Source organism: Rosa rugosa, chromosome 6 (assembly GCF_958449725.1).
Source record: "Rosa rugosa chromosome 6, drRosRugo1.1, whole genome shotgun sequence".
Lineage (NCBI taxonomy): Eukaryota > Viridiplantae > Streptophyta > Magnoliopsida > Rosales > Rosaceae > Rosa > Rosa rugosa.
Genome location: NC_084825.1, coordinates 31,144,884 through 31,162,831, shown reverse-complemented (window position 1 = coordinate 31,162,831; position 17,948 = coordinate 31,144,884). Strand labels below are relative to the sequence as shown.

At 36.8% G+C, this 17,948-nt stretch overlaps 2 protein-coding genes across 2 annotated transcripts in view; one reads left to right on the top strand and one right to left on the bottom strand.

The window, feature by feature from the left end:
- The window catches only part of LOC133715658 (protein transport protein SEC16B homolog), an 86,809-nt gene that overhangs the window by 63,392 nt on the left and 5,469 nt on the right, over nt 1-17,948 (bottom strand). The window lies entirely within an intron of this gene.
- LOC133716580 (uncharacterized) lies at nt 6,406-8,065 on the top strand. Its single transcript, XM_062143274.1, has 7 exons — nt 6,406-6,532; nt 6,614-6,852; nt 6,942-6,999; nt 7,101-7,156; nt 7,274-7,366; nt 7,452-7,550; nt 7,721-8,065. Exons 1-7 carry the CDS (start codon nt 6,406-6,408, stop codon nt 8,063-8,065), a joined length of 1,017 nt encoding a protein of 338 aa, XP_061999258.1.

Sequence of the window (17,948 nt, the reverse complement as noted above, 5' to 3'; positions counted from 1 at the left end):
AACTACCAAACTGATAAGGTAGCGGAACGTTATGACGTCCATTACGGGAGAATACGCCTCCTCGTAATCAATCACAGGGCATTGAGAAAATTCTTGCGCCACTAGACGAGCCTTGTACGTGTATCACAATCTCGTTTTTCTCATTACGCTTCCTTACAAATACCCATTTAAATTCTACGGGTTTAACATGGGGAGGTGTAGGAACAACAGGTCCAAACACCTAGCTTTCTCTTTGTCAAGGAATCTAATTTGACCTGGATTGCTTATTTCCTTTTTTGGCCAGTCGTCTCTTCGTTGATATTGATCAACAAAGCAGGGTTCGAGGTCATCGCTTATTATAATTTCGGTGGCCACCGCAAATACTAATATATCATCAATGATAATCTCAATCCGATTCCAAATCTCACTAAATTTACCGAGATTTTTCTATTCTCGGGAGTGGGTTCAAATGTTGGAGCGTCCCCCAACATGGTCTCTTCTAGGACATACCCAATATCCGGATTTATCTCATGAGATGAATCGGTTTGAGATTGCGATGTCAAGAGGATTCGTTTGTGCCAAGTTTACCCTCTTCTGGGGATAAGAATCCTTCGAACCTAATGGTCTACCTCGCTTCTGGGCAGGGACATATGACTGGTTAGCCGCCATGGTCGTACCTTGTCCATCTGGGACTACACATCCTACAGGGACTTCTATCCTTGCAGGCACATTTGCAGCAAGTATATATGATCTCGTCACTTTTGCTAGATCAGAGAAAGTGTCTGGCATATTGTATTCTTATACTCTATAGATCTAGAATTGTTCACACTTCACTATTTTCATGAGGTTTGGGGATCAAGATGAGACATTGTGGGGACATTCCATGTTAATTCACGCCGTTCATCAGGAACGGTGACGTTCTTATCTCCCCCTAACGGCGGGAAGACTGTCTCATCAAAGTGACAATTAATCCGCAAATCTAGCGGTAAAGAGATCGCCTGTCAAGGGCTCTAAAGAGCACATAATGGATGGGATTCATAATCGACATACATGCCCATCCTTTGTTGAGGACCCAATTTTGTACGTTGTGATGGCATAATTGGCACGTGGACTGCATACTCAAATGCGCGTAAGTGCGAAACATCAGGTTCGTACCCAGTCACCAGCTGTAACGCGGAGTAAGGTTGGTAGCAGTGGACCTCAACGAGACCAATATAGCTGCATGCAAGATTGCATAGCCCCATGCAAAAACTAGAAGTTTGGTGCGCATTACTAAGATTCTATTTGCGAGACCATCTTGGGTGTGAACATAGGGAACTATATGTTCCGCATCAATCCCAAGGGATATGCAATAATCATCGAAAGACTTCGATGTAAACTCTCCGGTATTATCAAGTCTTATAGACTTTATGGGATAATCCGAGTGGTGAACCCTCAATTTCATGATCTGGGTGAGAGTTTAGCAAAAGCAGCATTTTCTTATGGACAATAGTGTAACATGTGATCACTTTGTCGATACATCAACCAAAACCATTTATATTTAACTGGTCCACATGGTGGTTGGATATGTCCACAAATTTCCCTTGTATTCTGTGCAGAAAAATGGTGGTGTATGTACTAGTCTTTGCATATGATGGTCTAGTATTAAATATTCTTAACGAGTATGGCATAGTGTGTCATTATATACAAGACCCTTATTCAGAAGGGGATGCACCTGCGATGAGTTGAGGATGTGGTGCATCATACTTTGACCTGTGTGTCCCAAACGGTCATGCCATAGCAAGTAGTTGCTTGAATTAGTTAGCTTCTAGCTAACAGACTTCAATTTTCTCCCATGTACGCTTCTGGCCACACACTTGGAGGTTATGCAAAGATATTACACTCATTTTTCTCAGTGATTTCAACGTTCAATAACATTCTTCTGGAACGTGGAGATTATAAGGCCTCATTAATGGTAGGTTGAGTACCATTGAAAAACATACAGTGGGTTTTGCCATAACCCTCTATCAGGTTGGATTGACCTGATACGGTTGTCATAGAGGTATGAATAGACATAAGTTTGAAAAATATCTCCGATTGGGGAGTATGGTGTGCGTACTAGCACTTTTAACCAGACAACAAACTTCCCCACAAGACATGCCTATTCATAAATTTGATTCAATGGATCACATGTATGAATAAGTTTATTGAATTAAATATATTCGAACATAACCACATTTCTATAATCCAAAATAATTGAAAACATAAATCACCAAAATCTGAAGATGTTTCATTCATTAAGATGAAATAGATATGGCACAAGGGGCCAATTATACCCATATCTTCGAGTTCTAATCCTCGGTATATTCAGTAACTGCCTGAAAATCCATGATCTCTAGTGTGGAATCGATAGAAAATTACCCTTCAATAAAGTTGATATTTTGAGTTCCGCGACTGGCGTAATACTCATCTACTGCTTCGGCTATCGCACAACAGGTGCGGGACCAGCAGCCAATTCCTCCACATCGATAACAAAGATCATGCTGATTCTGGTGGCGACAGGCCGGACCAGTGTTCCTTTCAACTCAGGCTTGCTGAGTTATGGCATCATGGTTCCTACCACGTGGGCCTTGGCCACGTGGAGCCTGATTACGTGGCCTCTTGGGCTTTGGCCAAGTGGCAGACAGTCATATGGGCTAATTTCGTTCTGCCAATCATGTCTTGCTTCAAGCAAGAAAATGGTCATCTGATGGTGAAAGTGCTCTTCCAGAGTGACCCAAAGAGTCTGTGTATCCTTTTCATCGGATACTCAACTTGGAGTGTTTTCTCCATATGTTTCCTTTTTGAAAATTATGGCACTCATATTAAAAGCCTCAATGACGACATTCTTAGCATTGATTGTTGATCTCATCTTCTTTGCAGTCAGATGAATTTTCACATCTTGAGTTCACTTTAGATAGTTTCTTCTGGAGACCTCCAAAGTCAAACATGTTGAGATTTGACATTTCTTACAGGAAAGGAACAAATAATATTAGTGCTTTGGGTAATATCATCCATAAGCAAGTAATGAGAACTTCAGGTTCTATAAACATGGTATGGAAAATCGGATTAGACATGTAAAATCTATTGGTTTTATCATGTGTGGTGAATTTATGAAGCAAACTTCAAGTTTCTTAAACGGCATTATCGAAACTACAAGTTCGATATATGTATAAACTACTGGTTCATTTAGAACTTCTAGTTCATTAGGTACCTGCATTTTCTACACATATATTCTAGTGCGAAAATTTAGACAAGTAACTCAATAATATTGAATAAAGCAAATTGAAATAATCTCACAAATTTGGATAAATAAAATTCACAAATCAATTGAGATATTAATTGCATGCTACTAATTTAACAGATTAATTATCACACAATTATGTGAATAAATGCTTCTGGCAATTAATTACACATATTAGATATGGTGAATCTATTTACAATATCAAATCATTTTTCATTTTATTTTTGATTCTGCTGGACCAAAGAAGGAGTGGGCTTGATAGTGAAGCCTATAGGGCTTAGTCTGCGGGCTTGTGACCCGGGCTTTCATGCGTAAGTCAAATGGTGTGTGAGACCTGCTAGGCTGCTAGGTTCTGTTGAGGGAGAGTAGGCCTGCTGGGCTCAAACAGGTCTGCCAAGGGATGAAAAGTTATTACTCAACCTTTTCGGTAACTCCAATTGAATACGACCAGGTAAGGAAAGATGAGGTTTAGGTGGAGCGAGGCTCTCTTAAGTACACAACCTCATCTGAACCTTGCCTAGACATCGCATCCAACTGGATGAGCCTACTTTGAGAAGATTCGTAACCTTTGTTATGGCAACACGTGGCGAGCTTCTGTTCTAGCCTTGCAATTTGGGCCTAAGCTTCTGGCTCAGATTTGTTGTTGCGACTTTGGGCTTGATTTGAGCTTCTGACTCAGCCACATTTAATATTCACAATTATAACATAACCAAATTCAATATATGTTATTAAATCATAACGTAAATAAATTTATGCAACGGTTATGTACTTAAGGAAACGGGTTCAAATCCCATTAATGCTTCTGGCATTTCGTATAGGTAATAAATTTGGGCAAATGCTTCTGGCATAATGTTAATGTAATAATAGCGTAATAATTTAGCCCATAATGCTTCTAGCATAAGGAATTATAATGGCATAATTCATATTGCGTAACATACAATATTAAAATGATTACATTGTGAAACTATTATGGTAATTATTTTGTATGAATATCAATCAAAACCAAAACATGAATTGAATCAATTGATCAATCACCAATTAAATGGAGTTGAATCTGCTTCTGGCAGTATTAATATTAAATGGTGGTGATAATTACCAATTGGCCATAATGGCATAGTGGACAACATGCTGGGCTGGTACACACTGTGGCTAGGTTCGAATCCCAGAAATAGCAGACTTTATTGGTTCATGCATCATGGAGGATTTTTCATGTTCAATCAATAGGCTCAATAAGCATGAAGCATGAATATAAAATTAGATTTTGGAAAACATTACTTGATGAAGGACGGATGAATCTTCAGCTTATGTGTGCAGAACTGAGAAGGTTGTCTTCTCAGCCAATCCAAGAGCTATTCGCCTCTTCTGGTAGGAAATCCCGAATCTCAAAGCTATTCGATCCAAATCTTAGAGCTAGTCGTGAACACGGAGCAGATTCTCTTCTGAACAGCTCCCACTTCGAATGGTGTACAGGTCTCAAAACGACTCCAATAGGGCTGAAATTTGGAGGTCAGATAGAAGAGGAGAGACGAACAACTTTGACAACTTTGATGAAGGAAAGATTTTGATCTGAGGTCCCGATCAAGAGGTTTCGGGGCGTACAAACAGGCTGCAGCAGGGGGGGTTTTTTCCTGGCTAGGGCTTGGGTTAGAGTATCGCGCTGATAACGTGTTGTAAAACTATAGTAAACGAATTTGAGAGAGAGAGAGAGAGAGAGAGTATAGATGTAGAGAATAGAATGTGTGTATTATTCATCTCACCATGAGGAGCCTTATATAGGACTACATGGTGTACACAAGAGGGTAATGCTTAATTACAATCCAATCACTCCTACAATTACAACCTATCAATCACCAATCTATAGGGATAGGCACCTATTACTCAACATCTATTTACATGATTACCCACAACTATTTACAACAAGAACGAATTATTTGACTAACTAATTAAAACTTGTATTAAAGGTCCAGAAAGAGAAGTGCGACGAAAGACAAGACGACTGAATTATGAGAATTTACATTCCCAGCTAAATGCTAAGATACCCATCACTTTGGGACAATATAATGGAAGGCCCACAGGTCCATATGCAGAATTATTCTTGAATGATATTAGCTTAATAGTTCGAAACTTTGCACCTATGATTGTGGAAAAATGGAATGACATCGAATCAGCTGATGTGACTAAGATGATTGAACGAATAACTGTGAGTAATAAACTTTTATTTCTTTACATTTTACATTTTTTATACGAGTACAATATTTTGTTTGACATGAGTTTACTAATGTATATGCAGAGCAAGTTCAACATTAACATGTCTCTTCCTTGGGTTAAGAGATATATAAACAAGATGTGTGTGACAACATTCTTTAAATTCCGTTATAGCTTAAAGAAGTATTTTGAGAAATTCCCAACAGTGGATGAAGCACGAGAAAACAAGCCTGAAGCAGTTAAAACTCAAGCAGAATGGGATTTTCTGTGTGCTCATTTTTCCAGTGAAGAATTACAGGTATCTTAATAGCTATTTCTAATGGCAACTTGATTGGTTTTTAGATTGTAAACCAATTTATTTATATATTTTTCTTAGCTTTGATTAATAAGAGAAATTGAAGGGAAGTATCCAAAATTAATGATTTGATTTGTCATACTTTTTAGATCAACTCACAGAATGCTGAAAACAAGTTGCATTTACACCACAATGCTTGGTCGAAGTATTTCATATCCCATGAAGATGAGATTGTAAGATCTGAGGAACTGAAGGAGCATGCCAAAATATTTGAAGAATTGAAGGAGGATGCCAAAAGAATGCAAGAATTGATTGCAAAATTTCCAGCTTAACACCAATAGTGTAGTTTCTTTTATGTTGACCAAACAAAGATTTCTTAATTGTTTGGAGTTAGTACTGATGGTTTATTTCTAGATTGTTTCGAGTTAACAATGATAATTTATTTCTAGAACATTTTGAGTTAGCAATAATTTTACACTACTTTAAAAAAATTATTCACTCTAAAGAACGAACTACTACTGGTAAGTAGCATTGCAGTCTTCTTGAATTCAATTTTTATCACTTTAATTATTTATGTACTAAGAAGTATAGGGAAAAGAAAGCGGAATGCAATTTTGTTTTCATGAATTGCAAATTAGAAGGGTATACCTAAATTATATGTATAATGACAGGGGTCAGAATTAGTTCACGTCTTCAGCATCAAACTGCTAATGATCAGCTATTGATAAATGTTACAACTGAAGAGCAAAATGATAATGTGATGTCAGCCAGTAATCAAGACCCTCCTACAGGTATATACAACATTATATATATATTTTTATATTTTGAGAACTAAATATATTTGTGTACATTAATTAAGAATTATGTTAAAGGTCCAACAAAAAAGGTGCGGGGAAAGACAAGAGGAGTGAATGCATATAAGGTGCTTTCTCAATTGATTGCTAAAATACCTGTCACTCTGACCGAACAAAATGGTAGGCCTACATGCCCATATTCTGAAATGTTGGCCAATGAAATTGGTTTCACAGTTCGAAACCATGCCCCACTAAATGTGGAAAAATGGAAGAAGATTCCGAAAATTGAAGTGGATAAGTTGGTTAAAAGAATAACGGTGAGTGATGGTTTGTTTTTCAAAAATGTAAGTTTACATTGATTACTTTAATTAAATATTTTGTTTGACATGAAATTATTTATATGCAGAACAAGTTTGACATTGACATGTCTCTCCCTTGGGTCGAGAGATATGTAATTACAACATGTCAGACTGTATTTTGTAATTTTCGTTATACGTTGAAGAAACATTTTGAGAAATTTTCAACAATCGAGGAAGCAATTGAAAACAAACACGATGATGTCAAGACTCAGGAAAAGAATGGGAGTTTCTCTGTGCTCGTTTTTCTAGTGAAAAGTTTCAGGTACAATATTGTTTATTTTTTTAACTATTTTTCAACACAGTTCACTTTTTTGTTATCTTAGTTTTCGTTTTTATTCAGATTCCAACTAACTGTTGGATATTTCATAATAATTTTCAGATTCGTTCAGAGAAGAATGCTATAAATAGGTCAAAGTTGACACATCACCACAAAGCTGGGTCAAAGTCATTTATGTCTCACCAAGAGCAAATTGTAAGATATTTATAAATTTTGTTAATAAATTTATAGCTTCAATATATATTTGTAGATGTTAAAAGAATATGTTTGAATGCAATAGGCAGCACAGACTGGAGAGATGCAAGATGCAATTGATCGCTTTGAAACAGAGTACAAAAGCACTAAAAAATGTTGGGACTTGGGAGCAAAAGCAAAGTGGGTAAGTAACTTGTTAACGATACATACGTATGGACAAAAGTTCTATAATGTATATATGTTGACCATGACCATAGGTGAAATTAATATAAATTCCCTAAATATGATTAAATTGATCAGGTTGTAATTGAGAAATTGCATATCATATCTAACTGTATATATTTTTTATTGTAGGATGAAATGATTAAGATGCGAACTGAGACAACTCAACCTGATGGAACTCGGACAATGACAGATGATGAAATTTGTGCAAAAGTCCTCGGAGTCAAATCAGGCTACATCAAGGGTTGTGGTTTTGGCCCTAGACCTCCACCATCAAGGGTCTCTCATTCGTCGATAAATGAAATGTCTGAAAAGAACAAAGAGTTGCAAGAACAGCTTCAAGAGACCCAACACCTTGTAGGGACTCAACAACAAAAGATTGATGCACAAAATGAGGTGATCCAAAGATTGGAGGAGCAAGCCAAAAAGTTTGAGGAGTTCATGGCTAACTTTTCCAGGCAACATCCATCAAGTTAGTATATTTATTAGAGAACTTAAACATGGAGAAATAATTTTTTAGATCATCTTGATTTTGTTATTGGTTTTAGACTATTTTTGTTACTCCTTATGTTAGGAAACACTTTGATTGTTACTTTGGTTTTATTATTGGTTTGATTATTTCAATTTGTTTTAAATATTTTCATGTAATTTGGTAGAGAACAATCGGTGACAAAACCATATGTATTGTCAACATTTTCCTCGTAATAAGCAATCAATTGTAACAAAAAAGAATTTCCTCGCTATAGGCTATAGAATGTATAACGACGAAAATAAATTTCATCGCTATACAATACACAACTTATGACGACAAAAATAAATTTCCTCGTTAAAGATTATAATATGTACAACGATGAAAGTAAATTTCATCGCTATAGGTTATACAACTTACAACGACAAAAAGTAAATTTCCTTGCTATAGAATATAGTATCTACCGCGATGAAAGTAAATTTTCTCGCTATAGACTATACAACCTACAACGACAAAAGTAAGATTCCTCGCTATAGACTATACAACCTACAACGTCAAAAGTAAATTTCCTCGCTATAGACTATACAACCTACAACGACAAAAGTAAAATTCCTCGCTATAGACTATACAACCTACAACGACAAAAGATAAATTTCCTCACTATAGACTATACAACTTACAACGACAAAAGTAAATTTCTTTGCTATAGCAAATACAACCTACAACGACAAAAGTAAATTTCCTCACTATAAACCTTATAACCTATATCGACAAATGTAAAGTTCCTCGTCATTGAGAACTTTTGGCGAGGAATACACCATATAACCTATATCGACAAATGTAAATTTCCTCGTCATTGAGTACTTTTGGCGAGGAATATTTTTTCAATTTTTTTATTATTCATAATTTCTAAATTATTTACATATCATTAGCGAGGAAATAATACTTTAGCGATGAAATTTATTTTATCGGGAAATATATTTAACGACTATTTTCTGGCCTTCAAAAATTTTTAGTGAGAAAAAAATATGAGTTTAGGCGAGGAAAAAAATTGTAGCTAAAGAATAAAGGCTAGAAAAAATATATTCTTCGCGAAAAGGGATTGGCGAGGAAATACTATTTTTCTCGCTGAAACTTTTCTTGACCACCCTACCGCGAGGAACTGGTGACAAAAATATTTTCCTCGCGAAAACACTACGGCGAGGAAATCTCAGTTTTCAGCGACAAATTTGTTCCTCGCAAATTAGCATTTCTGTTGTAGTGATATTATTACAATAAATTACGAGTGTGATAAAAAATTTAACCAATTTCACCATATTTTTGAATTGATTGCATTGGTCAACCGTCGTCACTTGTATGTCTTCTTGGTTGACTGATGGCATGATGACCGCGGATACGAGGCTTTGGATACAATAATACCACGCAATACATGACGAGTCCGTGAAATTTTTCTTTGATTATTTGGACACTCGAGCTATTTTTAACAATTTATGAAAGTGTAAAGTAAATAAAATTAAGCTAATTAAATTAATCTACGGCCTTTTTCAGGCCAGGCCTAGAGGACTTTTAAGGGGCTTTTGGCAGGCTGGGCCGGGTTTCAAACTCCTAAACCAAGCCCGGCTCTCTACCCACCGAGCCGGGCCTATTGCGGGCAGGGCTAGACTTTGAGCCCGCGGGCCTCCCATCGGCCTACTTGATCAGTGGGCCAAATGGTGAGGCCTAGTTTCATTAATCAAGGCTTGAGGGAAGCCGCACCAGCGCTTTATTTAAAAAAAAAAATGTTTAGAGTACATTACCTGAATTCGATTGACATGTTGCAATTAAGCAAAATAAAAAGGGGAGTAAACTTCACGCTCTCTATTTTACATTCTACACTTCTAGTATCTTATAAGGCCTGTTTGGCGATGTTTAAAAAAAATAATGTTCTAAAAACAATTTTTGAAAAACAAAAACGAGAAAATGAGATTGTATTTTTTGAAAAAAAAAAATTCTCGCTATTTTCTAAATTAGAAGAAGGAAAAAATGAAAACGTCATATTGTTGTTTTCAGTTTATCTGAGTAAAAAATTGCTGAGATGAGAGCATTGATTGTTAGTCCTTGCTCTCACACTAGGGGCGAGCTGATATGGAGCAACATAATTGTGAAAAATTCTTTTATGCATCGGCAGTGCAAGTGACCCAATTCATATTAAGTGATCTCAACCTTTGATATTTGTCGTCAACCTTTTTTTGATAACCAAAAGGTCCATCTAGCCATTCATTTCTGTTGGTGCAAGTGCACTTTTTTGCTCTGATCCATAATTGTTCATACCCTAGGTCCCGATGGCATCATCACTGATTCATTGGTCAGTACGTAGTAATGTTTGCATCACGAATCGAAGTTGATAACATTGATTTAGTATATGATTTTTCTTTTTAGTAATTTGTATCACTGATAATGTTCGTAGGTATGGCCAAGTCATTCCGGATAAGGTGATAGATTTGTGTAAACTGGGCGTTTGGGGTGGCTCTTCAGAATAATGAAATCAGGGAAAAACTGTGAGGTTCCTGTGTATTATGTTTAGAAAATTACATAGTAGCACATGACGAAAGATATAAACACAGAAAACCTACTTTTAAAAAGATTTATACAAATAAGGACATGAGCCCAGGTCCAAAAGTCAAATGATGCAAGTCTGACTCCCAATTTTAATGAAAAATGACTAAAATGCTCGAGTTTCATCACAATTTACGGGCATTGCCACTGACCCGTAGACCTGTAAATGGACTGGATTTTGATCTGGACCCGCTCAAGATCCGTGGCTATTAGACGGGTTTGGATCGAAAATTTTGATCCATTGATCCGTTAATGATCCGAATCTGTTAACCCGTTTATTTAACGGATCAAATACGGATTTAGGTCGATCCGATCTGTTAATGATCCGGCCCGTTTTTGTAATAATAAAATATTATTTTTTTTATTAATATATTATTATTTTTTAAAAATATAAAATATAAAATATGAAGAATTTCTAAATACAATTTTTTTGCAGAAATCTAAGGGACAGTCTATCACTGAAGATTCCAAGAAGCATTAAGAATTTTGATAATGTAATTCTAGTTTTGGTAATACTTTTCATGTTGTTTTAATATTTTATTAATATCTTATGAGGTATCATGATATAAATTTAATATTACTATTTAAAATTTTAAAATATTTGAAATTATAAACGGGTCGGATTAGCGGATCGGGTATCCGTTAATCCGGCAGATACGGATTTGGATCGAGCTATCAATGATCCGCCGGGTTAACGGAGCGGGTTTGGATCGAATTTTTTTTTAAGTAAACGGATTTGGATTTAGGTCGATCTGATCCAAATCCGGTCCATTTACAGGTCTACTGACCCGATATCCAATATCCAAATCTCTCTCTCTCTCTCTCTCTCTCTACGCGTATGCAAATCGGAACAGCGATGCAGGAACTGGAGCTCCACGACCTCTCCGACGACGCCGATTACGCGGTAACAAAAGCTGCTCCATCTTCACAATCCTATTTCCCTTCTTTCACTCGTTACAACCAATTGGATTGTTTCTACTGTTTTGTTTTGTGTTCCTTTACTGTTGGATCTGTATAGCCGCTTCTACTTCGCGTCCTCGATTTTATTCTAGATAAGCTAGGCTCGCCGAAGCAAATCTTAGAGCAAGAGAGTTCATATTGCATACCAAACACCTCTTCGAAATTTGATTCTAATTAAGTGTGGATTTAGGATTTAGGGTTTCCTTTTTTTTTTTTTTCTATTTTTTTTTTTCTATTTTGGAGGTTAGAAGCTCTATTAAGTCATGGGAGGTAATCTTATGGAGGTATACAAGATATTGTTATTGACATCACGGTTCCTCTGTATGTATGCTTTGGTGCTGCTAGTCCTGAAATTGGTTAAACTATAGATGACCAGTCCTCATAGTTAGTATAAACAATAGGCGGATAGGTAGAGTTGTCAAAATTAGTATGAACAATAAGCATATGGATAGAAATGAAGAGATGGCCAGATTTTCCATGAAATTAACTGGCGAATGGATAAGTAGATGTTTGGCTGGTCATTTATCAAATTGTTGTGCTTCCCTGTACAGTTATTTGTAATTTTTGATGTGGCTTCTATCCTACGGTGCATTCTTTTACATTGCAACTGTTCATCGATGGGTTATTGTTTGCTATCTGAGTTTGGCAGTTTCATAAGTTTATAATTTGGAGTTGGCAGTTTCATAAGTTTATAGTCACCAAGTATGTTACTTTGCTTCAATTGGTTTATAAAGTTTAAATCTTTTTTGAATCCTTGATAGTTACATTGTAGCTTATAGTTAATTTGGGGTTGTATGTATGTGGGAAATTGGTTTTGTTTGGTAATGTATTGATTTTGTTGAATTTGGTTTCTGGTTGTGGTGGAGTAGATATAGTGTAAGCTTTAGCCATAGGAGATAGGTTTGGAGCTTAGAAGAAGGATACCTTTGGTCAAGCAGAATTTTGTTTCGGAATAGAAGTTAAGGATTGCTTTGCATGATTTGGATGTTACAAATACGGAATTACGTTGCTGAGAGAATGTAACATAAGCAGAGAATACAAGGGTTGCATGATACACTGTTGTGAATATATATAGGAGATCGATATTTGATAAACAGAAGATTAGAATGGCGTGGCGCAAGGATGAGGCTCATAAACTCAGAAATGTTTCAATTTTTTTGTCCAAATAGGGTTTCACTGTTTGGATGCAGAAACTATTACTTGATCATCCTGCTCATAACCCGATATCCAACCGGAGGCTTCAATTTCATTCATGGATTGACATATCTAATTGCTCCTGCTTCCTGCTACTGCTCCTGCTCCTGCTACTGCTACTGCTACTGCAAATGAAGCTAGTACTGAACCAAGGACACGTTCAGCACTAAAGAAGAAAAAAGAAGTTTGACAAAGAGCTCCTGCTCCTGCTCCTGCTACTACTACTGTTACTGCTACTACTTCTAATACTGCAAATGAAGCTGCTATATATTGAACCAATGACACGTTTAGCAATAAAGAAGAAAAAGAAGTTTGATGAAGAGCTCTGAGATTCTCTCTTAGCAACGTGTAAAAGAAAGATATTTTTTTTTTTTTTTTTTTGCTTTTGAGAAGTAACATAAAGGAGTTATTCTCTGGAAAAAATGTTGATATTCTCAGGAAAAAAAAAAAGGGATTATTCTCCGAAAAAAAAAACGTAACATAAAGGGATTAGAAATCAACTTTAAGGATAAAAAAAAGTAAATTAACTCATGACCACATGAGCAGATTGTCCTTATTTGTAAGATTTAGTCCTTATATGTTTAATTCAATCTTTAAAGGATGTATTTATTAAGTCATCTTTTATCAATAACTTATATGTAATTTGTTATATCATGTTCTATATTGTCTGCAAAGTTCATTACTTTTGGACATATTATATTCGGTAACAATTGAAACACGCAAGTTCACTTACTTTTGGACGCCACATATAAGAATTAGTGGTTACATTTACTGCACTCTTGCTATCATTCATTCAGTAGAAACGATATATAGACTCTAGTCCAACAAGAAACTTTAATTATTCTTTTGCTGATTCAATGTTTTGCTGTCTGTTTTACATTATCGTCTGCATTATCAACTTGTCTTAGAGTATCCATCTGTATTTGGTATCCTCCCCATTGTGATGAATTGGGACAGGATTCAATATCCTTTCATTTCAGCCATCTGTGTCTTGTTTGCCGTACAGTTTGCACTTATTGATAAAGTAATCTGGGGTTCACATCCAAAACCAATTGGCAATGGATGGAGTGGCCCAAACCCTTATAAACCCACTAGCAAGGTCCCGTTTTTCCCATGTGGGATGTATATATTCTCAACACGCCCCCGCACGTGTAGCGAATTTTCAAGCCAAACACGTGGACAACTTTTTGGGCGACGTGGAACCCGTGAGCCCGTTAGGCATGCACACGTGGGTAACCCGCTCTGATACCATGATAAAGTAATCTGGGGTTCACATCCAAAACCAATTGGCAATGGATGGAGTGGCCCAAACCATTATAAACTCATAGGCAATGTCCCATTTTTTCCATGTGGGATGTATATATTCTCAACACCTTGCCTATGGGTTTATAAGGGTTTAGGCCACTCCATCCATTGCCAATTGGTTTTGGATGTGAACCTAAGATTACTTTATCATGGTATCAGAGCGGGTTACCCACGTGTGCATGCCTAAAGGCCACACGGACTCCACGTCACTCAAAAGTTGTCCACGTGTTTGGCTTGAAAATTCGCCACACGTGCGGGGGCGTGTTGAGAATATATACATCCCACATGGGAAAAACGGGACCTTGCTAGTGGGTTTATAAGGGTTTGGGCCACTCCATTCATTGCCAATTGGTTTTGGATGTGAACCCCAGATTACTTTATCATGGTATTAGAGCGGGTTACCCACGTATGCATGCCTAACGGCCACACGGGCTCCACGTCACCCAAAAGTTGTCCACGTGTATGGCTTAAAAATTCGCCACACATGCGGGGGCGTGTTGAGAATATATACATCCCACATGGGAAAAATGGGACATTGCCTATGAGTTTATAAGGGTTTGAGCCACTCTATCCATTGCCAATTGGTTTTGGATGTGAACCCCAAATTATGTGCACATTTTAAGCTCTACATATGCTTTCAAATTGCATGCATCGTTTTGTCGGTAGATAAGTGGCTGCATTTTTGGTTGTATGGGTTCTTATAGAGTGCTCGTTGGAGCTATGGCCACTCCATAACTGAACAGTCTCTCTCTAAAATTCCTGTCTCTATTTTTTTTTTTTTTTTTTTTTTTTTTTTTTTTGTGTTTCCATTTCCAAATTGAAACCTAGCTGAAATCCTCGGTTCTGTTTGGCCAAAACTAATGTTCGTTCAATGGTATCCTTTTTTGGGCCTGCAGTTCAATGGTATCCAAGCCACAAACCCATCTCCGCACTCAGAGCCTTTCTCTTGAAATCAATCCTTTCTCTTTGCCCTTTGGAACTTTTCAGGTTGTGCTAGTTGTCAAGCTGAAGCGGGAGACAAAATGCAGGGGTTGCTTGAGAAGTTGAAGTAGATGATTAGAAGTAGTAATATTAGAAAACACACTGTGCGAAGAAACATAAGATAAGGGGAGTGCGAAAATTCTTGCGGAGTTTACATGACAAATTATTTGACATAATTTATAAACTGCTCTGCTCATACATCAAAGATGGTTATTATCAAACATTTATCCAACCTTCCATGAAAGCTTAGGCCACTGCTGATATACAGAACTAAAATGTGCATCTCTTTATTAGAGTTACGAACTAATCGAGCAAGAATCAAAACCTAAAGCCTTGCACATCCATTGGAGCCATGGATGCCGATTTCTTGGAAATTTACACAATTGGAGAGTGCAGTTGTGAACCTCTCAATATCAGTCCTTGTGTGTGTTGCACTCAAAGTCACTCGTAGCCTGGGGGAGATGAATAAAGATGTGTAAGTGCTGAACACAGAAACAACACATTTCAACCCAACCATTATGGAGTGGATAGTACAGACCCACATTTGTCTAAGCATACTTTTATGCCCAAGTTTAATTAGTAATTATTCAACATTTGATATCTGGTCATAGCAATATACTAGTCCCATTGATTTTGGCAGTGTATTCACACTATTAACCTTTCTACAGAATATGGTAGAGTTAAATCGGTACAATTGCCTGAATACAATCTACAATCTGGACTAGACTCAGATACATTTTCAATTTAGTCAAGGGGTACAACTTTTTCTGACTTAGACAAGGATTGTGAATCAGGTAGCGAGCAAAGCATCATTACACGAAGAACAAAATGCAGCTTGTTGAATCCAAGCTTGTATGTAACAATAGCAAAAAGGAGAAGCCAACAAAGACTTGCTACGAACCTGCATGAGTTGGGCGGCACCGTTGTCACATGGAAACCCGATTTCAACGAACTCCTGTCCAATGATGATAAATAAAGTTGGTCTAGTGGGATGTAGGTGTAAAATAAGCTGCGTACAAACAGCTGTATGTGTGTGCAGAGAGAGAGAGAGAGAGAGAGAGAGAGAGAGAGAGGGAGAAACAAAACCGGCTCGCTTTCAAAGCCTTCTCTTCGCTCCCTACGACAAGCGATATTATTGGACTGAAATGATCCCAACTGAAATGATGGTAAAGAGAGCGGCTTTAACATAGGATCAGTTACCTATCAGTCACAACAACTTTATTCTGCAATGTGCAACTGGATCTGTCAAATCACAAATGAATTTCTAAGCTATGGACACAATAAAGTATGGATCCAAGAAGAGAAACAAAAGTTCAAGACCTACAACAATGCCTTAAGGTGAATCATGTCACAATGTCTATAGATGAATATCTCTACAGATTTTTGTCGTTCAGCAAGACGAATCCCATCAATTATCGAAGCATGGTTCAGTTCATCAGAAAAAATGGCAATCTTTTCATTAGTTAAAGGTGTTTTTCCAGCAGCCAAGAGAGAGCCAACATTTCCCAACACTACCATCAAGGCCATATTGGCTGCAAACCCTGTAGGACAAAGGCAATCCTAGTGGATAAATTTTAAACAAGATTGCATCAGTTTCAAAGTAAAATACCTAAAAGTAATAGAATAGATTACGAACAAAATGCAAAACAATAGAATCAAACTTAGAAGTCACACTCAGTCAAGTAACCCATTGGAAACCTAGTCAATGAATTTGAACTCTAGTCTTCGTCTAGAACCGAAAACTATTCACCGCGTTAGCATTTTGTGCATACTAAACAAATCAGCATTTTAGTACTTGGCTCTTATATAAGCAAAGCAGTGAAGAAAATAAAGCTATAACATCCAAACAGAGCAGCTGATACCTCTTTCTTCTTCTAGTCGCCTATGGTAATCGGTATATCCACAGATCAAAGCAGAGCCCCTTGGGCCCATTCCATGTTCTTGAGCCGCCCGGTTCAATATAATTCTTATAACTGTGTTCCAAAACATAGTACATAAAAGCCACAACAAATCTACCGTCAAAGATACAACCTTAGCAGCAGCATTTCCAATGGTGGGATGTGAACTTAAGCCCAGATAATCATTTCCAGAGAACAACAACAGCTTTCTAAATTTCCGGGTATCTTCCTCATCCCCTATAAACTCCAAAATCTTGTAACAAGTTCCAAACTTGTATAAAAAACTCCACAGAAACTGTAGTTAGTATTGAAATTTCGAACCGTACCGGAACTGGGGATGTCACTGAGCCATTTCTCGAACAGTACATAGCGAAAACGACATGTCGCTACCTCTCATATGTTGGTTGCTCGACTTTTGGTAACATGGAATCATCAATCATGGTAGATATTTCTCGAAGCACCGACTGTCATTCATTTCTCGTGCTTGGTATTGTAGACTTTTAGCAAAGGACGATATTGATAGAGATTTTTCCATAGTATATAGCTTATATATCAGAACTCTCACAAACCCTAGATGAATTTTTTTATTAAGTTGTTTTTGAAACTTTACCAGTTGCTTAATAATAAGTTAAAACTATTTCAATCTAAGCTTAACTTTACGGGATTGATCTTAATTCTATGTACCATGCGATATTTTACTATAAACTATGTACAAACATGAGTGACATAACTGTTAAGGGTGCGGCTATTGTCACCCTACCATTTTCTTTGTTCACCTTACTTGCTCATTACACCCTACCTTTTAATTTCAATTATTAAATTTACTTATTTAACCCATTTCTCTTTCCAAGAATATCCTTATATGACATATCCAATTAGAAAATAAATATTTTTAACGAAAATCTATTATTTAATTTATACTCATAAAAAAATTAAAATTTATTAAAGTTTCCTAATA